Source organism: Coturnix japonica, chromosome 18 (assembly GCF_001577835.2).
Source record: "Coturnix japonica isolate 7356 chromosome 18, Coturnix japonica 2.1, whole genome shotgun sequence".
NCBI lineage: Eukaryota > Metazoa > Chordata > Aves > Galliformes > Phasianidae > Coturnix > Coturnix japonica.
In genome coordinates this window covers 899,969-922,237 of record NC_029533.1, presented here as the reverse complement: position 1 = coordinate 922,237, position 22,269 = coordinate 899,969, and the positions used below count along the sequence as shown (strand labels likewise).

General features: G+C 48.8%; 2 protein-coding genes across 3 annotated transcripts in view; both read right to left on the bottom strand.

The window, feature by feature from the left end:
- Positions 1-6,083, bottom strand: part of DNAH9 (dynein axonemal heavy chain 9) — a 158,611-nt gene extending 152,528 nt beyond the window's left edge. The window contains exons 1-4 of the mRNA XM_015880078.2: positions 5,730-6,083; positions 3,647-3,843; positions 2,766-2,924; positions 1,775-1,905 (exon numbers count right to left, since the gene is read on the bottom strand). Coding sequence (XP_015735564.2) covers positions 1,775-1,905; positions 2,766-2,924; positions 3,647-3,843; positions 5,730-6,068 — 826 coding nt within the window. The 5' untranslated portion in view covers positions 6,069-6,083. The remainder of the gene's footprint in view (positions 1-1,774; positions 1,906-2,765; positions 2,925-3,646; positions 3,844-5,729) is intronic.
- Positions 6,084-6,549: 466 nt separating this feature from the next.
- ELAC2 (elaC ribonuclease Z 2) lies at positions 6,550-20,634 on the bottom strand. Of its 2 annotated transcripts, XM_015880093.2 has the most exons (24): positions 20,367-20,629; positions 20,253-20,303; positions 20,108-20,178; positions 19,307-19,371; positions 18,279-18,336; positions 17,718-17,786; positions 17,067-17,222; positions 16,625-16,683; positions 15,941-15,999; positions 15,781-15,853; positions 14,700-14,812; positions 14,090-14,188; positions 13,755-13,893; positions 13,591-13,676; positions 12,579-12,688; positions 11,586-11,682; positions 11,032-11,170; positions 10,378-10,416; positions 10,106-10,215; positions 9,558-9,657; positions 9,362-9,482; positions 9,077-9,155; positions 8,079-8,223; positions 6,550-7,442 (listed from the first exon to the last, which is right to left on the bottom strand). In XM_015880093.2, exons 1-24 carry the CDS (start codon positions 20,603-20,605, stop codon positions 7,191-7,193), a joined length of 2,529 nt encoding a protein of 842 aa, XP_015735579.1. In that variant the 5' UTR covers positions 20,606-20,629; the 3' UTR covers positions 6,550-7,190. The 2 variants fall into 2 exon arrangements, 1 of the variants encoding a protein (XP_015735579.1); XR_001558874.2 differs by lacking the exon at positions 9,077-9,155 and having other exon boundaries at positions 20,367-20,634.
- Between the last annotated feature and the right edge of the window lie 1,635 nt (positions 20,635-22,269).

Below are 22,269 nucleotides of genomic sequence, written 5' to 3'. Positions count from 1 at the left end.
AAAGAATTAATCAGACTGACAATGAATTCTTGGTTCCTTATACAGCGGGTACTTCTCTAGCCCTAATGATCAGCATTGCACATCCCATCCTTAAAATAGGAACATTTCCCTGTGAAGAAGAAGAGTATTATTATCTGTCAGCATGAGCACAGCTGGCAAAACCTGAATAGTTTCCTCTTGCCACAGAGCAGCTGAGATGAAGATGAACACGGATGGTCACTCACAGTGGGCTACAGGCAATGGAGCAGCAGGTTGCTGCTGGTTCTCACTGCAGAGGGGAATTTGTCATGGTTTAATAATTTTTTAATTTTGCTATCAGTATTCCACATCATAACATCATATAAAGCATGAATAATTTTACTGAATCTGCAACTTACAGAAGAAGACTACATCTCCCAGGGAACAACACGATAGGTCACGGGACCTGGACTCTATATTAACTCTGTCACAGACTAGACTGACGTCCGTCTTTCGAGTTCTGGCGTTCAGGGGAGTGTGTGGGAGCCTTCACCGTCTCGCCTAAATTTCACAGTAGGCCTCTCGGTTACGGGACTCATTCTCTCTCCTATTTTGCTTGATTCGTTAGCCCAATTTTCAATTTTCAATTATATTGTATTATATTGTGTTATCCGGTATTTCGATAAAGTATTTAGTAAATAAGTGTGCCTCCTTAGATCGTTGCCGCTGTTTTCTTTTCCTAATTAACTTTTTCCTTTCGGCCCAGGGCCCCTCCGGGGCCCACGGCCCCTGTCACGGACGCAGGTGGATTTTTAGTTCAAACCGTGACAATTTCTTTTGGCTGAACTGAACTCCCCTAAGCAAAACTCACTCATTATCATTGTGTAGCTGCATGTTAAAAAAATCCTTCATTGTAAGTCTTCTGATTAATGGGAAATAAAAAAATTAATACTCCTGTAATGCTGTGACAGGATGGAAAGTACCACAATAACAGCAGCGAAGTCTTAGGCTACAGCAAATGAGAACAAGCCCAAGTGCAGCAGCTGCAGAAATAAAGGAGAAAGAGATGCTTACATTTGTTCAAAAGCCTCAGGTAGGCAGAGATCCCCAGCAAGAGACACCCTCACCTCTGCTGCCAACCCTTAAATGAGGTCTGGGAAGGGGTAAATCCTGATTCCAGCCCTTCCGGTCCCATTGCTTGCCCCAAGCTCCCCTGGGCTGGCCCTGCCTTCCCACCAGGTGCTCAATCAATTCAGGCTGTGACTTAGCACTGCCACCACAACTCTAAACTGGAAAATGCAGCTACTTTACAATTTCTCAGAGCTTTCCTGCCTCACTGAGCTGTCAAAATCTAAGGCAGATCTGCTGGTGCACCTGAAGGCCATCTGCCCCATAATTACAAAGCTTTTGGACAAAGCTCAGTCCCACCGCATCCCTGGACTATCTTGAGCTACACGCCAACCAGGCTTCTGGGGGTAGATCAAGCAGCAGAGATACACCATGTTTTAGATCAGTTTGGATGAGTCCTGCTGGATTACTGTGATTGCTTTACTACAACAGAGTGAATTCCCAAATCCATTCGCCCTGACCCTTGGGAATTTTCTGCCTCAACAGAACAGTGATGACACTTGGCCTAACTTAGAAACAAAAGCACAAAGCAGACTAACCTCTTGCCACAAAACAGGGCTAGCAATGTGATTGCAGTCCCCATGGTCATAGTGGACTCCTAAGGACCAAGCCCACACATTAGGATAGAAACTATTAAAATAAGGAGGTCATTCCATACACATATATCAGAGCTGCACCATTATCTCACCTGCTTCAACATCCTCAAGCATAACTCTGAAGGCTGGTAAGTAGCTGCTCTCAACTCTCTCTAGCATCTCTATCATGTTCCTCACCTTCCTCGTCCTCAGCTGACTGTAAATGCACTCCAGGTCATCGCACCTGCAACAACCAAGACATGTTACAAGCTCACAAGCTGGGTGAGCACCAGCTCAATTCATCCACACTGCTGTGATGCAGACAGGCTCTGCAGGCTTTGCTGCAGGGATCAGGGTCTCATAGAGGCCATAGAGGAACAGTGATGTCTCAGACCCCTTCCCAAGCATCAGTTGCTTCATTGGCCATCTAGATCTATCACGTACCCGTTGATGACACACATGCTCCCAGAGTGGCTGCAAGAACTACTACATTCCAGCCAGGAGAGGTTGAGTTATGAAAACCAGTTAAAATAAAAACGCTGACAGAGCCTGTTAAAGCCAGTAGTCTTTTTAAAAATAAAAGATGGCTTCTGAGAAGGCTGAAAACTTCATTAGACTTCACTATCCACTTTAGTGGTAGCAGCTGCACTAATCAGCCCCTTGCACAGGGCACAGAAACCACCTCTTCCAAGGCAAAGAACAAGATTTCTGTTTCTTAGGAAGCAGGACATCTCCTAGACCTCAAAAATAAGTTACTTGGGCTGAGAAGAAAAGATAGATCCAGAGTGGTGTCCATCAGCTCTTGGTGCTGTGGCTGGCTCCTAGTGAACTGTGAGAGTGAAAGCACTTCCAAAACTCTTGCCTAAAGATGTGACACCAGGGCTATGAATAAGTCAAAATGCAACCTGTGACCTCAGAGGCACTGTGCGGGTCAGGATTATGTTATGTATGAGAGCAGTTCTCATTGCCTCAAGTCTTTATGTGAACCCAAGGCAGTCTGCCCTTTGCAACTGGTCAAGCAGCTCTGCTAGAGGCACCGAGGAGGCTCCTTCCAGCCCAGCCAGCACTGGGGCCACCACACTCCAGCCAGGCTGCCCAGGGTACCTGTTCTTCCAGAACTCCAGTTCCACCTTGGGGTTGGGATTACTGCCTTGCAGGAGAGGCTCTGAGGACTCTTTCTTCAGTGCTCTCTGGATCTGGTAGCTCCAGTCTATGATAGCTGACTCCGTGGCATGCACAAGAGATTTGTCAATCTGCTCCAGGCTGCAGAATAACAGACTGCTTGGTTAACTTTTCTTTCTGCTTGTTTATTCTTACTACTCAAGCTGTACCTGCTTCAAATGATCATCATAGTCATCACCTCCCCACATTGCCATTCCCATAGCATCAGACCCATTTGGGCTCAGTGTCCAGTCTGGAGAGCTGTACCTCCAGCAAGATGCTCTCACCCACTGTCACTAACTCACCTAAAGGAAACACACAGGTGGGCTGGTGTGTTCAGGTACCCTTGCACAATAAATCTGCTTTTGAAGGGAGGCAGAACAGCCCTGACCAAGCAGGCAGGATGAACCATGAACAGGTGGGTCACACAAGCTCTGAGCAGTGCAGCTGAGGGGGATGCACTGGAAACTGAAGCCAGAGAAAAGTATGGCCAGGAGAAACCTGGCTTTCAGTTCAGAGGTAACAGGAAAGCAGCAGAGGTTTTGCTCACAGTTTGTTTTCTCCACAAAGTTTGTTGCTTTGCTGTATACTCACAACTTCTTGTCACTTTCTGAGCTGTACCTGCCTGCTTATAGTGTTGCACACTCACCAAAGACAGAGTTTGTAAAATAGAGAGCAGGTAGAGCAAAATACACTCATCTGGGGAGTCCAGGTAAGTAGTAGAGGATGGTGAGCAATGAGAGCCACTCTGGTTGGTGAGGGCTCCCCAGAACACAGCATACACATCAGAACATAACCAGAGCACAGCAAGCAGTGATACTCACAATTTCTCATGTTCCAGATCAATGTTCTCTATTCCTTCTGAGCCTGCTGGAAGAGGCAGCAAGGTCTTGCCTTTCACTTGGCCAACCACCATGAAGATGGCACTTTTCAAGCTGTGGACATGGCGTATGATGTCCTGTGATACCACCTGTGGCCAGCCCTGATGGTTCTTCTTGTTTGTCAGGATGGGCACAATCACCTACAGGAGGAATTGTGAGAAAGCAACAGAGAAAAAAAAGTGCTGCAGGAAACTGACAGGCCACCGGGCTCTGAGCTCTGTGCTCAGCCAAGACCTGAATTCAATACTGGCCCAAGCAGCTCCGTGCCTGTGTGAAACAAGGGCAGGGCACGAGGAAAAGGACCTCTCCACAGACCTGCTTTGCTGGTGATTCACCAGCAGGGCACAGACACAGCTTCCAGGTGACTTTCAAGGTATCAGGGCTGGGCTGAACAGCCTTAGTTCAGAGGAAAGCTATCCTGGAACCTCTTGGGATCCTTACATTGGTAAAGGCCACCATGTCTCCTTCCCAACAGCACCGCAGCTCTTCAGCACAGGCTGCTTTTTCTTTTCCAAGTTGCAGTGCAGTAAATCTGACTCCTGCCATTCCTGCAAAGCCTAAGGTTGGTACCAGCCTGGCAGCAGAGGCCCACTGGGCTGCCTTGGCTTAGCTGGCTTCAGGCTGTGGCAGCAGACTAACAAACCCAGGTTGTCCCTGGTGACCAATGCCACTCTGCTGCTGGCTCAGGGAGGTTGCTGAGTGCAGCCAGTGAAAGCAGGGTGGTCTGCAATAAGAAAAGGTATAAAAACAACTGCAAGTGGGCACAAAACTGAACAGAAATAAATGTCAGCACTGTGTCTGGGTGCTGGTGACTCTGCAGCCACTGCTGACACACTGCTGGCCTGGGGAACAGCAGCATCAGCCACTGCAGGATGCCCAGCCCCTGGCACTCAGACATGTACATGTTACAACATGGATCATGCATGGTACCTGCTGTCATCTACAAACAAAATCCTGACACAAATCCCAGGTTACAGCCTCACCGTGAGCCTTCTCCATTGAGTGACAAGGAAAAACGGCTTTATAAGGGGCTATGAAGAACAGAAAGCTTTCCAACAAATGAAACAGGAGAGAGCAGTGGGACCAGCCCAGGCAGGGTGCAATGGAAGAGCTGGCTCTGTAGCAGCTGGGGAGCAGGGACTCACCTAGAACCTTTGGCAGGGACACCAAGGGAGACCTAAGACTTATCCCTTGGGTTTTGGAGTTAAGGATACAGAGGACCTGAAAAGTGCTACACTCAGCTGAAAAGGAGATACTGGCAGTGTATGAGTGGTATGGGCTGCTTCCAGAGGCTGATACTGCAGCACAGCTCCTTTTGGCACCTGGACTAATTGGATGTTTGATGCTCCCCTCCACACTCCACACCTCTGATGCCACTTGGATTGCTCTGATTACACAGCAGGCTCAAATGGGAAACCCCCATCATCCAGGACTTTTGGAACTGATGACAGAGTGCCCTGAAGGTAACAATACTGGAACAGCAGGAGGGAGAAGGCTGCTCTTGCTCAGGGATCTGGGTTCAGCTGGTGGGTAACATGAGAAAACGGGGACATTCGTTGTGTATCTCAGGGGGACCTGAAGCTGGGAAAGAAGAGTCAGTAGTTTTATGTATATATGTGCCTATGTATACAGTGCTGACTAGTGTTTATTACTTGTGTGTGTATATATGTGTGCTGTACAATTCTGCCACAACTTAATGATACAGAATAGAGGGTGGATACAGTCAGGGTGTTCCATACACATTCCATATCGGATTATCATTCACTCTGCCCTGCTGAGCCTGCAGCAAAAGTTAGGAGCGTGTTTGCTTGATTTATTACTCCTGATTCCTTTTATATTGTATCACCTCCCCATCCTTTATCATTTACAGTAAAGTAGTTTATTTCAATCAAGCAGCAACTTCTCCTCCTCTTCCTCCTGCAGAGGAGGGGTGTGGGAAGCTGAGCCCCATCCCTGGGGCCGCGTTGTGCAGCCGGTTGAGATCCCTGCAGCCCAACCACACAGCGGCCCCGCAGTCCTGCCTTACCTCCTCCACCAGGGCGGCGAAGTGCTGCAGGGCGTCGGCGGGCAGATCCCCGCACAGCGGCTCTCCGGGCCCGGGAGGCCGCAGGAAGAAGATCGCCTTGGGGCGGGCTGCGGCGGCGGGCGGCGGCAGCGGACCGAGGGCCAAGTGTCCCGCGGGGCCGCGCCACGCCGCCAGCGCCCGCCCCGCCGCCCCGGCCGCGAACGCCCGCAGCTCCAACGCCGCGTCTCCGCCGCCCGCCCCGCGTCCCGCCGGCAGCCGCAGGGCTCGAGCCGCGCAGCGCAGCAGCCGCTGGACGCGGGGATCCGGGGCCTCCTCCGCAGGCAGCTCCGTGCCCTCCATGCGGCCGCTGTTTGCGGGGAGGAGCCGCGGTTGCCCGGGGGACGAGTGGCGGCGGCGGGGTGCGAGCAGGGCCGGGCAGTGCACACTGATCGCCCCGCCCGATGGTGTCCATTTCAGCCCCCGAGGTCAAGGCCTCCATTGAGCCAGGAAACATAGAATGGCCTGGGTTGAAAAGAACCACAACCATCACCCAGTTCCAACCCCCTGCTATGTGCAGGGTCACCAACCAGCAGACCAGGCTGCCCAGAGCCACATCCAGCCTGGCCCTCAATGCCTGCAGGGATCTGCCATCTCAATCCAACAGGAATAAAGCTCCTCAGTGCAGGGCAGCAGAAGCAGGTGCAGTTTTGCTGGCACCAAGCACATGTGTAACAGGTGTGAGGCAGATCAATGTGCTGTAACACAATCATAAGGTCATTCTCACCAGCAGTTCAGGTAGCTGTTGACCCCCCCCTCATTAACAATCTAATCAAAACAGCTGTGCATGATGTTGAGTGGTTTATTGTAAATGAAGGTTTTGGAAAACTGTTCTGATGGGGGTGGGGGAGGAATCAACCAAGGAAACCAAAATAAAATGGGAATGCAGCAGCATTCAGATCCTTTAGTTAAACTACATCTCTAAAAGCATTTAATTGGGTCCCATTTTATTTGAAATTTCCTCCTACAGCCCAGGTCCTGACACCTGGGGGCATTCCTTGTGTAACCAGAGAGCTCCTCCACAAACCCCCCTTGTTCCTGAGAGTCCACAGCCCCATAAGGGCTCACCAGACTTCACCTCTAGCACCTCCCAGGACTGTAACTGCTGCTGCATTACCAATAGCTTCTAGTGTAAAACCAAAAGTTAAAACAGCTCTCAGCTAAAAGAAAAACGACGCTCAGGTTGGCGACATCCAGAGACAGGAACTGTATGGGTAAATACTGTCACCACAGGACTGGCATTGCTTACAGCATGCTTGGGAGCTGCAGCCCACACAGATCCACTGACAACCAAGCTCATCCAGCCGCCAAGGCCAGCCCCTCTTCCCATGGTACCTGCAGGCTGCCCCAGCACTGCCAGCCCCAGAGGCCTGTGCAACACAGGGCACCTCTTATAGAGCAAGAGCGTTCACTCTCTCTTTTCCCTCAGTTTACTGTTTTAAGCTTTTTAAGTTTCTTGTTCGATACATCCTGATGCTTCTTATCTTGTTTCCGTTTCTGGGATGGCGTCTCCTTGTTCTCACCACCATTCAGTTGGTCCAAGACAACTGCAGCCTCCTTCAGAAGGCGCTGCTCCCGTTTCTCCTTCCGCTCTTCCATTTCTACTATGTCATCCGCAAACAGAGCCTTCAGGGGTGGGATCAGCTTTGGGATGGTTGAAAAGTCACCAAGCCGTACCTACAATACATTGGGCACAAGAGCACTTGCTTGAGAACTGCCATCCCTCGCTCCCAGCCTTTAGCAGCTCAGCACCTTCCTCTTGGTGGTACCCAGCACAGAGAAGCCCTCACCATGATTTGCAGCTGCCAGGCAGGTGAGCATTTACAACCCTACATTCTCTCACAGGAAAGCACGTGCATGCTGTACATACAGGCTTTGATCAGCCAGTGCGCTACTCCTACATGCAGAACAGCAGCACTAAACGGTTTAGGATCCCAGACATCTTTTGCAGAAAGCCATTAAGGCAGTGCATCAGCTAAGAATAAGAAGGGGAAGGGAATGGAAGTGACCTTCTTAGCAGTCAGTAGCACAAACAGAGGTGACGTGAGACAAACATCCAGAAGAATAGATATCTGTTCTCAAGAGCCATCCAGACACCTGTCCTAAAGAGACTTGGGCACTACGTCACCCATTCTCCCCCATGTTGGTGATACATGCTGACAGAGTTTAAAGGAACTGTTTCACAGGAAACTGCTCTCAGGAGGACACAGCATGTTGATATAGTATTAGAAATGGAGCATTTCATTCCTAAGCAGCCATCCCCAGGTAGCACTGAAACCTTTCTCGCAGTCTGGATCAATATTCCAAACTTACCCTCATATGATCAAATGCGATTCCAACCTTCTCACTGAAGTCTTCGTTGAACAGTGGGATCTTGGCATATCTTTGGCTGAAGTGATTGAGCATGATGAACTCAGCATTCATCTTCATCCCAATCTCAATTGCCTGAGAGGTTGTGCTGCAAAAGGAGCAGGAACACGGCACATCATACACAATAACCTGCTTCTCCAGCAGGGCACAGCAGGCTGCATCTTGCAGCTAACATCACATCATACCAACAGCAAACACTAGGCACCATACACCACCTGCTGGGCACAAGTTGCCTTCACTAGCAAGCCCAGGCACTATTTGCACAGCTGGCAAGTCTCTAGCTTCCATGACTCACAGTGCAGGAAAGGTGCTAATTAACTTGAAGCTTTTCAGTGCCTCATGACCTGGGGACAAAAGCTCAACCCAGGGATGCCAGCAAGCTCAGTTCACTCACTTTAAATTGCTCTCAATTCCCTACCCTTTTTACTGGGGGCAGCAGGCAGTACCACTGGCTGCAGAGCTCAGTGTGAATCACACAGACAGCTGACAGTGTGGATGAGCCTTCTACTGTCCACGCTTAGTCCTGTAGTGCAATCAAGCTGAAGGCCTTTCCTTTGGGCTAATCCATTTGTAGAGCTGCTACTGTCTATTTAAAAGCTTCCTCTATTTCTCTCCAGGGATGCTCAAAAGAGAGTTACAGAGCTGGTGCAGTAAGCAACACTTTCATGTTAGTGCTGAAGAGCTCCACGCACACCAGAACCATCTATCGAAACACAGAATCATAGAACTACCCAGGTTGGAAAAGACCCTGAAGATCATCAAGTCCAACCGCAGCCTAACCAGTACCCTACCCTAACTCTAAAAACCCTCCACTAAATCATATCATATCCCTGAGCACCTACAGGCCTTGGGCCACTCACCACCAGACCCAAGGTCTAAACCCAGCTCAGCAACTGTGCCTTCCTTGTAGTGATAAAACAGAAAAACACACCCCACCCCACCTGTGTGTTTTCTCTATAGCTTCTTTTTCCATTCCATCTTCCAGTGTTGCTTCATGGATCAGCAGAGTAGCATTTTTCCCTGAGTAAATAATCACATATTTCATCTTCAGCTGAACACACACTAGTTCAGTTGCCTAAATAAGCAAGCAAACTCTCATTTCCACCCAGAGCCCCTCACTGGTTTGCAGTAATAGCACAGAGTGTCTGGGAGTGACCACTTCAGTTACTGACAGTTCAAGGCCACACTCAAAGAGGTCCTTCAAAGAGGAGGTTTTTGTCACCTACCCATTTGTACTAAGGCCATGCAGGGCATTGTGTCACCAGAATATACTACTTTCCATCCAGATTTGTGGATCACTGAACATGCAAAAGCATTTTTACAATGCTGGACTTCACAAGTCTGAAACTAAACAACAACATAAGCGTTAGACCTCAGATTCCCTCTTACCCTTTACTGTAGCACAAGATACTGTCAGCTTACCTCAGCCAAGTCGTAGTTCTCTAATAGAGAAGCGATAAGCCGTTTGGCTTTGGATTTGATGTTCTCACAGCCTTTCACAAGGGACTGGCAAGTAATCAATCTGCAAGGGAAGGGAAAAGAAAGAACTAAGGACAGGAACAAATCAAAACGTGATCTCACCTTTAAGCAGACTTTCACACGAGTGTCTTCTCTGCTCACTGCCTGATAAATGAGATGATTTTGTGCACTGTGCGTTTTCCCCTTTGTTTTTGCTATCTAGTGCCCCACTAGCTCATCTAGTCATTCCCTCCCCACTGTCATACACCCTGCCTTTCAGGAGTCATTTCACACTTAGCCCAACTCCCTTTTCATAATCTGCAAGCAAGCCCCTCTTAGGCAGCAAAACCAAGTAACAGATCCTCTCATCTCCTCTGCAAGGCACACATCACAGTCCTGTACAGTGGAAGCTGACAAAGAGCAGCCTTCAGTAAAATGATGGGGAGAACAAATGACAGTCATTTGCCTTGAATAGGGACCCAACAGGAACACATACCACAAAGAAAACTCACTTGATGTCCCTGAGTATCGATTCACAGTTGTTGTGGTACTCATGGAGCCAAGGCATGATCTGTTCAGGTGCTACCAGAAACAGAGGGCTAAAAGCTTGACCAAGAGAAGCCTGCAAAAGAAAAGACAGGAGGAGAATTAGTACTAGAAAGACACTGAATCACAGGGAAGAACAACGCTGGGGGAAAAAGGTGCTTTTCCTCCACATCGGAAAAGTTCCCCTTCCCTTCCGCCAAGGTACATTTGGGAACAGTGAAACAAAAGCACAACTTACAAAAGCTCTCCGCCTCTCCATCAGGATGTTCACCAAGCCCTGCAAAAGGGACAAAAAGACAGCAAGCTGAAGTCAGATAGACCCAGGAACGTAAGTGCCAGCAGTGCTACAGCAGCCCAGCACAGGAAAATCTACAGTCAGAAGTACAAACCACCATATTGAGCTGCTGGAACACTGTCACCACTCATGCCACAAGCTGGAGACCAGCAGCTCACAACACCATGCCTGTCCACCCTTCTAGAGCTGCCGTGTCTGCTCCCAGCAGAAGAGTGGAGGGCAGAAAGCCTCCAGCCAACACGTCACTCTCAGTCTGGTTTCCAGACATGAGACAGCAGACCAGCAAAAAGCCTGCCCCAAACAGGCCCAATCTAGAACAGACCAACTGATCATCTGTGAGGATTTACTGCAAAGAACCGAAGGAATCTGGGTTGGATACCGATTTAAAAATATATTAAATAAAGACATCTCTAGACAATCTACCGGGACAACTAACAGGAAGCAAAAAAGAATTAGAAACAGATTCAGTAATGCCTGGGGAGCACAAGAGGGGAACTGCAGCCTTAAGAGCAGAGCAGCCTGCATTCATCAGCTGCAGCTACATCTGGATCCCAAACAGAGAGGCCTGCACACAGCTTCTTCCAACACATAACCTACCGAATGATGATCCGTATGCATGTGAGACACAAACACAGCTACTATGTTACACAACACTTGGTCAACTTGCTCTCCATAGTGGCGACAGAGCTGTCCAAACGTTCCTTCCCCACAGTCCAAGAGCAGGGATCGGGTAGAGCTGGCAAGACAAGTGACAAAGACAAGTGGCAGCCACTGGATGAGCTCAGAGCAGGGTCAGTTCAGGGAAGGGGATCTTTCAGGTTGGAGGGCAGAGAGCTATCAGTGCTCCTCCTCTACTGCTAGTCCTGTCCTACTAGCTGAAGTTCTAGACACTGCAATGCTCATTCTGCTGTCATATTGATGGTGAACACATCCTTGGGGCAAATGGCAAAATAAAGACATTAAATGCTTGTCTTTACAAGGAGCTTTTGAGCTCTCCCACCTACAGAGACAGGTGCTCGAGACAGAAGTCCTACAGACTCCACCACAGGGGCACTCTCCTTCTGTCACCAGCACACCAGTCATCAAAATAACCCTCGGGAAACACCCTCAAGACACCAAGCCTCATCCTAAGCAAAACACACATGACGTACCTGGTATTCACCAGTGTAGAACTAACATTTCGGATTTTCATTGGAATTGCAGATCCTGTTCCCAAGAATACAATTTCAGGATAAGGATTCACGTTTCCTGCAAAAACACACACGAGTTTGTAAGCATTATCCATGTACTGTCCAGTTTGACACTGTTCAGTTCAACATCCAAACGTTTCCGAAGAATATGCACCTGGAATGTTCAATTTTGCTCACCATAGCACCCAGCTTTCACACAGCACCAGAATTCACCATTGGAGGACAGAAAACAGAACAGGGGCAATCACAAAAACAAAGCAGAATGCAGAGCTGCATCCAGCAGGGTGTTAACACAGACTGGAGGAAGATCTCCTTGAGAGCAGCCCTGCAGAGAAGGCCTTGGGGGTCCTGGTGGACACGAGGCAGCAGTGTGAACTTGCAGCCCTGAAGGCCAACTGTGTGCTGGGCTGCATTAAAAAAGGGGTGGCCAGCAGGGAGAGGGAGGTGATTGTCCCCATCTACTCAGCTCCTGCGAGGCTCCATCTGCACTACTGCGTCCAGGCCTGGGGCCCCCAATACAGGAAGGGCATGGAGCTCTTAGAGCAGGTCCAGAGGAGGCCACTAAGATGATCAGAGGGCTGGAACAGCTCTCCTGTGAGAAAGGTTGAGGAAACTGGGCTTGTTTAGCTTGGAGAAGGGAAGGATCCGGGGAGACCTCATTGCAGCCTTCCAGCACTTCAAGAGCTTTGTCTATAGTTTGCCCCCAAGTGGTCAATCCCCAAACCTGGCAGCTTTAGAACAACAGAAGCAGAAGACTGAATAATTTGACAGATATAAGCTAAACTCAGTTTGAGCTCATCCTGAAACGTGCACAGCTCCGAGAGAACTTCACGGCACTTCCTGAGCAGCAGGAAGACCTGCATGTTCATAGCTTGACTTGAGCTCTAAAGCACTGGCTCACCAGGACCTTCTGCTTGACATTACACTGAGATAAGACAAGTTGTTGATCTTTACCTGATAGAGCAGGCAGGCTCTCTTTGCACTCCTTCACGCGAGCCTGGAAGTCAGGGAGATCCAGGGCTTCAGCAACAAATGCATCATGGTCACAGACAGTTACAGCATCTCTGAAAGAAGGGGCCAATTATCAGGATGGGGGGTGACAGAACTGAAAACACCATATTTTTCAGAGCAACGTGATAAATTACTGTGCCAAAACAGCCTTCCAGCAAAGTGGCAAGTGCTCCTTCCATTTCGAGTAGCAGGAGAAGATATATTTATGAGTATGGTGTGGGATAGAAAGGTCAGGCAGGACTCAGCATCCCCACTAAAATAACCATCACACCAAAGCTCCTATAACAGCACTATGTTCTTGGGCACTGTACAGGCTCAGAGAGCAGCTGGACACCAGGGGGCACCACATGGCCCACAATGGGAAGTAGAGAGTCTTGCAAGAATAACAACCACCTGACAGGGCTCCAAGCACCCATCAGAAGCTGAAGTATCCTCTGGTTCTGCACCATTGCACATGCACTACTACAGGCCTTGACACCCTTAAGAGAAACCATTTCCTCTTAGCATCTAGGGTCTCCTATTCTACTTGAAGAGAAGTAATTTTGAGTCATAGTAAATGCTTTCTGCCCTCAAGAGCCTCACCCAACAGCTTCTCCTGCTTGCACACTATGCAGATGACAGTACAGAAGCCCGCTCTGTTTAATCACTGGGGGCTTTCAGCTCTGATACCATTTGAAAACACAAAGTCTGGTAAGATTTTCACCTGACTTCTGAGGAGTGTCTCCCTATCACAGCCAGTTGGGTACACAGTACATGAGATCCGAGGACAGAGAGATGCATATTGGATGAATTGAGGAATGAAAATGACCCTCCAAACTACCATCCAAATTATTTAATCAGCAATTCATTCATCTGTGTCCTATACTTCAGGCTTTCAGTGACACGGACAAACCCTCAAAACACAGCTCATAGACCAACACTAAAAAACCTAGATGTCCAGAAGATTCCTACTGACCTCTGCCACTCCTGGTGGGGTCTGAAGTGGTATTTCAGAAGGCACTCTCCTCGCACAATGGGCACATTACACACAGCCTCTGCTTCCTGCAGGGAGAATTGCAATATGAAACACATTCTTTACTCAAGGGTGTGAGGTATAGAGGCAGGAAGGGCCTTGACTACCTTGGTCTGGTATGTGGTGAGCAGAGGGAAGATCTCTGGGTGGATGAGGTTCAGCTGGCTTTGGATCTTATAGCTGCGCACGTTGTGCACCGCAGAGCAGTTTTCATTGAGCACCAAGTGCTGAGTTCCAGGTCCAAATCTATAAGTGGATGACAAAATATACAACAGCTTCAGCCCCACACTGGCATATGCACACACTGAGCCACTTGCTAGAAATCTCAACCAAGACAGAGCTCTGCAGCCACCCAACACCTACTCTGGGAAAATCTTTACAACATCAGAACACGCTGCTGTCCAGTAATGATGTAAAGCCATGCAATCAGAAGACCACACACCTTTGCAGCCACTGCTGGTAGCGGCTGTCCTGCAGCACTGACTCTGGAGTCATGTGAATAACCAAGGCAACCTTATCCTCATTGAGTCCTTCCTGGTACCTGGAGCACATTCAAATACAGTAAGGATACGTGAGCACTGATCCTTAATCACTTTGGCATTCCCTCCAATTTCATTCTTACACTATTGGAGCCATTCCCCCAGGAGCAAGAAGAGCACAGATCTCAAGAGCACAACCCAGGAGCTCCAGAGCCCTCACCACAGTGGGCCTAAGGCTCACAGTGAGTGTATAAGACAGTTGTGTGCTGATATCTTCCTCCAAGAGAAGCAACATCTGCAAAGCCTTTCAGAAGCTCGGTGTGCCTCTGCACAAATCTCATGGAGATATTACACACAGGCTAAACACCCAGACTCACTGCACAAAAAAGCAGGAGTCTCAGCACTGCTCCATAGCAACACACCAGCGCCTATATTTCCTCCTCCAAAGGCTCTGGGAAGACAGATTTGTCACAGTCACAGAACCCCACAGGTCCTACACATAGACCTGCCTTTTCTAGAAGGCTCAGCATGGATGTCTTCCCCCAGACACTTCAGGTCACCCATCCCCGCTACCTTCGGAAGGTCTCATTTTCACAGACAGCGTCCACAAAGCCCTCATGAGGACATTCCAACACAATGAACACTGGGCCAGGATCACCAGGGGCACACAGTTCTTCAGGCGAAAGCTGCAGACAGATATACAAAGACCACACTGTGGAGTGAAGGTGTAATGATGCCCAAAGGGCTGCTTGTACATCAGGCTCCATTCAGCACATCTACACCAGCAAGCTTCCAGCAGGCTGCTGGGGCTGCAGAAGCAGCTTCAGGCAGCTTCACTCAACACTAAGCAAGAGCACAGTGCAGTCCTCATGCAGCAAGAGGGCAGAACAAAAACAAGTCTGCATTTTGCTGTGTCACAATTCTGGTCTTAGAAGGAAAAAAAACTAAGAGAATTTTAGCAGCTTCTGGGTTCTCAGTGCAGATTCAGACACTAATAACAGCTTGCTTAGGAAAAGAAGTTTTGCTAAATTCTTATGACATAAAGATATGTCAGTTGTATCCATCCAGATTATGGTCTTCACTTAAAGATCACCTGGGACACTTCTAACTAGAGTCTGAGAGATTAAGACTCACTTCCCCTCTGTGGTCTAAGAAGTGCAAAGTAAGGAGGGAACAATGGCTATACAAGCATTCAAGTCCCAGATTTAAAATATGTAGGGATCAGCTCCACTAGTTGACACCTAAATCTGGAACACCTTGGGAAAGTGAGACCAACAAGCCCCAGCAAATCAGAGACATTCATAGTCACAAATGAACACATTTCAGAGTGTACTTCCTTGATCACACCCTCACAACATCCTCCAACAGACACTCCTTAAGGGCCAACTTCAGCAACAACTCAGGGCTGAAAACAAGGCCCAGTCACCAAAAGTAACCACTCAAAGCTCAGAAACACCAAAACCCACACAAAGACTTTAGCTGAGATGAGGCGGAAAATTATCATCCACCCTTGTAATAAGATTTCAAAAAAATGAACAATAACAAAACTGTAACTGTCCCAATGGCCATTCATAACCACAGCGTTCTACAGAAAAATACTGCCATCTCCCCTCCTTTACTGGACCCAGAGCCAGAAAGCACATATTCATCTTACCTCCTTGCCTTCAAAAGTGACGGTCTCCCCATTTTTAAGAGCTGTAATTATAGGAAGAATGGCTGGTGTTCCCCTGAAAACAAAGCCATTGAAAATTTAGCTTGACACCTTCAATATGGCAGGGCTTGCCCCATTCCCCATGCAGGGCTCTCATACTTACACTGGCAGACCCATCTCCTGTGCTTTAATAACTAAAAATTTTCCTTTCTTCGGGTGAATCTGAAAAGAGTTAAAACAGAATTAATCAACCAAATAAAAGAGCATAAAGTAATGCCAGGAAACAAGATCCATTTGTGTCCAGCTTAGCTATTTCCTAAGAAGCCAAGGGATTTCTTTTTCCCTGCTTTCCTTTCAATATAAGATTTTGTGAAACAAAGTCTTGTCCACTGTTCCAGTTAAGACATGAATCCAGCATATCACACTCTGCAGGTGTGGAGCAGCAAACCTTTAACAAATCACCTTCCAGGCAAGGAAGGTTGCACAGTAGGTTGTGGGTTTTTGTATTACTAGTTCCCCTGTAACCAGTCTAACTTACTCCCAAAAAGTTTTCACCAGACCTTTTGGGTTTTGAGGATCTGGCTGTTCTTCTGTGATATAGGCAGGATAGATCTCCATAGTGTAAGCATACAGCAAAAATGGAACACGTATACTCTTAATTGGCAGCCTATTAAAGAGCGTTACCAAACAAACCCACTAGTTATAATTGGTTTCTATTTGTACTATCACTGCCTTTTTGAAAGTAGTACTATAAAGCTTCTAATTTTTTGCTTGAAAACACTATTTACAAATAAAAGCAGCCAGCAAGATGAAATACTGAACAAGGTATCTGTGTGTGCAAGCTTACTTTACAAAGGAATGCCATCACCAGATCGGGATGCCTGCTGGCATGCTGCTGTTCATCACCTGCAACAGAACGAAAAATTACTGAATGTCTTCACCGAATATCACTTTCCTTTAAGCCACAATTAATTTTATTAAAATGTTAATGAATGAACATCATCCAGCCAACCTGCAGCCCATCAGTGTCCTGAGCACCAACAGCCAGAGATTTGACTACAACTGAACTAAAACCCATGTCTGAACATAACTCCATGCAGGAATCATGTCCTGTGTTTAGACTTTCTTAGTTTTGCTTCAGGTTCTGAAGTACTAGACCTCAATGCACTCCACGTAATCCCTCAGCTGAGCTCCTGTACAGATCTCAGTTGCACTGGGCTAACAGCTTAGAGGATAAAAGAATGTCCTTAGTCTGGTTTCACTTAAATCAAAAGTTCCATTGTTTTTACCTGTTTTCTTTGGGTTTCCTTTCTCCTTGCTCTCATCCAAGCTTTGCTGCGCAGCTCTTGGGGATCCAGGCTCTGAGTCACTTTCTGAGCTACTTGAATCTTGGGCAGATAATCCAGGACTCTGAGGAGGTGTACTTTCAGTAGCTGGTGGTTTTCCTGTTCCAAATCCAAGAAAAACAGGCAAAAATATCTCAAGCAAAGCGGACAAACAAGAAAAGCAAGAGCAGCATTTCCTCTTCTGTAATATTAGCATTCTAACTGTACCAAAGTACAGAACCCTTCTAATAGTCTGACTTGGTCTTCAGGTGCCACCTGTCATCTAAGTCCTCCAGATTCCCTCAGAACAGCTAGACACTATGAATGAAAACTATGCCTGTTCTTGAGGTATTGCAACTTTCAGCAGCAAGAATACTCAGCTGGCTAATAAAGCCAAAATTCATACATGTCATTCTAAACCAACTACTAATGGAACAAACAAAAGCTGACTGAGCATGTTTCATTTCTTTGAGAGAGATCCCACTGCTGAGAAAAACATGCATATTCTTAAACCTCTGCTTACTCAGGCTTGCAAACAAGCTGCTCCTTTAATGATCTTAAGCATAATTAAGGAACAAGTGCTCCTCCTCTTTAACTACTGCATCACATACTCACCTACTAGAGGTATTTGGTGAACTGTCATTGTCTCATCCTTGTACTCTGGCTCTGTGTGCAACTGTACAGCTGCGAAGAGAACAAAAGCAGGCATTTAGAATTCCTTAAGAGACTCATAGTCTACAAGAATTACTACCAAGAAAGCACATTTTCCTCTCTCAGAACAAAAAAAATCCCACCAAATGACCAACCCCCTTCCCTTTTTCTGCCCTAGTGCAAGGATCAAAGACTAATTAAAGCTCTTAGAAGTGTGCTGTCCTCTAAATACAATCCATAGCACCATGGTAAGCAAGTTCACTGGTAATCTTCAGAACTAAACTTCCTTAATAGTGCTTTGAAGCCAAGTTCCATATACTAGCTGGGCAGGCTGGCAGCTGCCTGTCACAACCAGACCTGGAAACATCACTTTTCTTCCAGACAGTTCTTGGGATGGATCTGAAGGGACCTAAACTCGAGCTATTTATTCTGAAGTCGGTAATACTTAATGCAACTTTGGATACAGCTTTGGATACAACCAAAAGTTACAACTTTATATTAGCTGCATATCCCTAACACACATACCTAAATCCATTCTTTTTAGGGGTCCAGGGAAGAGACGAATAGCTTTCAAGTAGTTTTGCTGGGGAAAGAAAAAGAGGAAAAAAAAAAGAATGAATCAGCATCTCCCATCCCTTGAATCACCATTTCTACCCAGCAAATACTGTAAGGAAATTACATCACAGTGAAGAATGGAAATATAAGCCTAGATATGGCATCAGACTGTTAAGGATTGCATTAAGCAGGTGTTCAGATGCCAAGCTCCTATTAAAATGTGGGGAAGAAGAAGAGTCAGAACTGCCCTTTTTTTTTTTTATAAATGGTGTACCAGAATATGAGCTGACAAAGCAGTTTTAAGTAGCGGAAGTGTGATATTGTCTTGTATGTAACAAAAGAGATTTGCTTTTGAAATCCAGCCTCTCTAGCACAGTCTTCGGGTTGGCGCTGTCCCAGAACAGCATCTCAGACTCAGATGATCCACTGCCTTAGAGTCACAGAATCACCAAGGTTGGAAAAGACCTCGAAGATCACCCAGTCCAACCGTCCACCTCCCACCAATATTTCCCCACTAACCCACATCCCTTAGAACAGCAGCTGAATGTTTCTTGAACACCTCCAAGAATGGTGACTTCACCACCTCCCTCGGCAGCTGTGCCAGTGCCTGACCACTCTTTCAGAGAAGAAATTTTTCCTAACACCCAACCTGAATCTCCCCTGGTGCAACATGAGGCCATTCCCTCCTATCACTAACCTCATGAGAGAAGCAGCCAATCTTCATCTCACCATAATCTCCTTTCAGGGAGTTGTAGAGAGCTGTAAAATAATCCCTGAGCCTCCTTTTTACCAGACTAAATAATCTCAATTCCCCCAGCCACTCTTTATTAGAATTGTGCTCCAGACCCCTCAGGAGCTTCACACTGCCCATCTCTGGACACACTCCACAGCTTCAATGTCTTATACTGAGAGGTCTTGATAACAGCTCTCCCAATTGAAAGGTAAGCACCAATATTTGACAATTTCCTGCCACCTTTCTGCAAGCTTCCACTACTTACCAGCTTCGGTGGGCCTAGGAAGACACACCTTTGAAGCCCCATAGCCTTTAGCGTGAGGATCATACCTAAAACAAAGCAGAGAAACAACTTTATCACAACCAATGAGGTGGTGGATCTTACTGGGAAGGTCTGTCACTGTCAGCGGTTCTCATGGAAGACCAGATCTGAAATGGCAGAATCACAGAATTGTAAGGGTTGGAAGGGACCTCTAGAGATCATCAAGTCCAACCCCCCTGCCAAAGCAGGTTCCCTATATGTCGCACAGGGAACCCATCTCAATTTTGTCTCAGCTTTATGGTGCTTTCAACAAGTCACTCATCTGCACAGATATGGAAAGCAGCCATAAACCTTGATCATCATCATGTGGGACAAGTTACTTGAACAGACTGCTAACCTCTCCATTACCTGGAGACAGGCAAAGTTCAGTGGACAAGATGCTAAACACTCAGTCTTAATACCACTCTATGCTGAGAATAGGGGTGGACCAGGATCTATCCAGCTCAGATCCACAAAGCTCTCTGTGCTGGCAGCACCAGCATCTCCTGAAGCCTTCAGGTCCACAAAGCGAACTGCACAGACAAGCAGTGCCCTCCCTGTCATGCGCTGAGCTCTGAGGTGGTGCCACACCACAGCTAAAGTTCCAACCTGCCAGGCAGGGGGGTTGGAACTACATGATCCTTGAGGTCCCTTCCAACTCGGGTCATTCTGTGATCTGTGTGGTTCTGTAAATAACTCCGATGCCCCACCGGCTCCAACAGTCCCCGGGCAGAGCCGAGCCGTGCTCCTGCGGTCACCACTCACCCGGCAGCCCGCCGACGTTGGCCCAAGTGACCCTGCTGAGGAAGATGCTGTCCAGGTGCGAGATCTTCAGCCTATGAACAGAGCGGGGTGGTAAGTGGGGCCGGCGCAGCCCGGGCCGCCCCCCGCGGATCCCCTCGCTACTCACTTGTGCTCCTGCATGGCCCTCTGCGTGCCCTCACCGCAGTTGAAGAGGTACCTGAAGGACACAGCGATCAGAGCGGGCCGGCAGCCCCGGCCCGTCCCCGGTCCCCGCACTCACCGGTTGAACTCGGAGAAGACATAGACGGAGGCGCCCGCGTCTCGGCTGCCAGCCGCCACCACCTGCACGTACACCGTGTTGGGCCCCGACAGGCCCGTGCCCGCGCTGCGCCGCCGCTCTCGGGCCCACACGTGCCGCGGAACATCCTTGGGCCGCCGCGCCAACGAGGAGCCGTCGGCCATTGCCGCGTCCGCCCCCCACGCCAGGCCGCGCCGCAGCCTCCACGCCACCCTCCACATCCGCGTACCGCGCCCCGCCCCGGAACCACAACGGGAGCCAATGAGAGCGCGGCGGCTCCGACATCCCCCTACACCACGTGATGAGGGCAAACCAATGAGGAAACGAGAAGAGAAAGCCGGCCTGGAGGACGTCCGCTATCACGTGAGAGAAGGTAGCCAATGGGATTGTTCCTTCCTGGGGGCGGGAGTTCGCCTCAGTTTCTTCAGCTCCTCAGAGGGTTCGAGGGGCGTTGGTGTGTGGGGAGTGCTGTGTGTGCAGCGCTTGTGTTATACATATACACATATATACGCATATATACACATATATACATATCATATACACATCATATATGCACATATATACACATATATACATGCAGCCATAACTTCCATTCCTTTATCTTAGTAAATAGCTTTATCTCAGCCCATGAGTTCTGCTATTTGTCTGTGACTGGCCATCACAAGGGCTGCCTTAGCTGGTAAAATCTTTAAAGAGATGGAAAAACATACAGGAGAAAATATAGACAACTAGTGAGAAAAGAGATAACAAACCCCTTGTCTTGGAGTCAGTTGAGCTGTCAGAGGGGGCAGACAGCAGAAATGAGGCTGAAAACAGGAATACACGTTATGGTGTGTGCTAAGAAAGGCCTTGGGGTACAGGAGCACACGGGCACAGCACACAGCCAGGCTCAGATTCAGCCCCACCAGTCCCTCCTTCTCCTCCTTCCTTGCAGACTCTGGTTCATACCATGGCAGCCCATCCCTCCTGGGCTCCCTCTCCTTCAGCTTCTTCAGCTTCTCCCCTGCCAGCTGTGGGATATGGCGGGTTGCAGGCACACAGAGCAGCCCCTGCCTCTGAATGAGGATGGATCGCCGTGCTCTGCTTTACCATTCTGACACATCTGCACTTCTTACTGCACGACCCGGAGGCTGGTTCTGTCCCACCACAGAAACGATCTGGGTCTGATCACGCTGTGCAGACAGCGTTGTGCTTATGTGACCAGCTTCCATTCCCCGCTGTGTCCCCGACCTGTGCACGGAGCAGCCCCGACCCGCAGCCGTGTCCCTCTGCCCGCTGTTGCACTGCCGTGTCCCGGCCATAGGTGGCGGCCGGCACCGCGCCTCCGCTTTGCGCTGCCCATAGTGCCGTGCCCGAACCGACCGCAGCGCTGCTCTGCGCCTGGACCGACCGCCGGCAGCCCCGTAACATCGGCATTCACGCGGCGGAGCTGCGGCTGGGGCCGGTGCTGAGGGAGTCGGAACAGCCCGGAGTGGGTCCGTCCCGACCGCGATTTCTCCGGCCAGACCCTCCCTGCTGCCAGGCTGCTCCTCGACCCTTGCCGTTTGTGCGGCTGGGGACAGCAGGGTCCTGCTGCTGGGCAGGGGGTCTTAGGGTCCTGCCCATGGGTATGCGTACACAGCATCCTGGCCATGGCTATGGGGTCACAGGGTCCTGCCCATGGGTATGAGGTTACAGAATCCTGCCCATGGATACAGGGACACCAGGGTCCTGCCCATGGGTATGGGGTTACGGGGTTCTGGCCATGGATACAGGGATACAGGGACACCGGGGTCCTGCCCTTGGCTATGGGGACACAGTGCCCTGCCCACAGCTGTGGGGTCACAGGGTTCTGGCCCTGTTTGCAGCAGTCCCCACATTTTCCCCTCTCTGCCAACCCAGACTC

Excerpts from the sequence above, each read along its gene's own strand:
- ELAC2 (XM_015880093.2), bottom strand. The coding sequence starts at position 20,605 with ATGTGGAGGGTGGCGTGGAGGCTGCGGCGCGGCCTGGCGTGGGGGGCG. Across the intron at positions 11,683-12,578 it reads GAGCCTGCCTGCTCTATCAG|GAAACGTGAATCCTTATCCT; the intron begins GTAAAGATCAAC and ends GTGTTTTTGCAG. Across the intron at positions 10,216-10,377 it reads TGGAGAGGCGGAGAGCTTTT|GCTTCTCTTGGTCAAGCTTT; the intron begins GTAAGTTGTGCT and ends TTTCTTTTGCAG.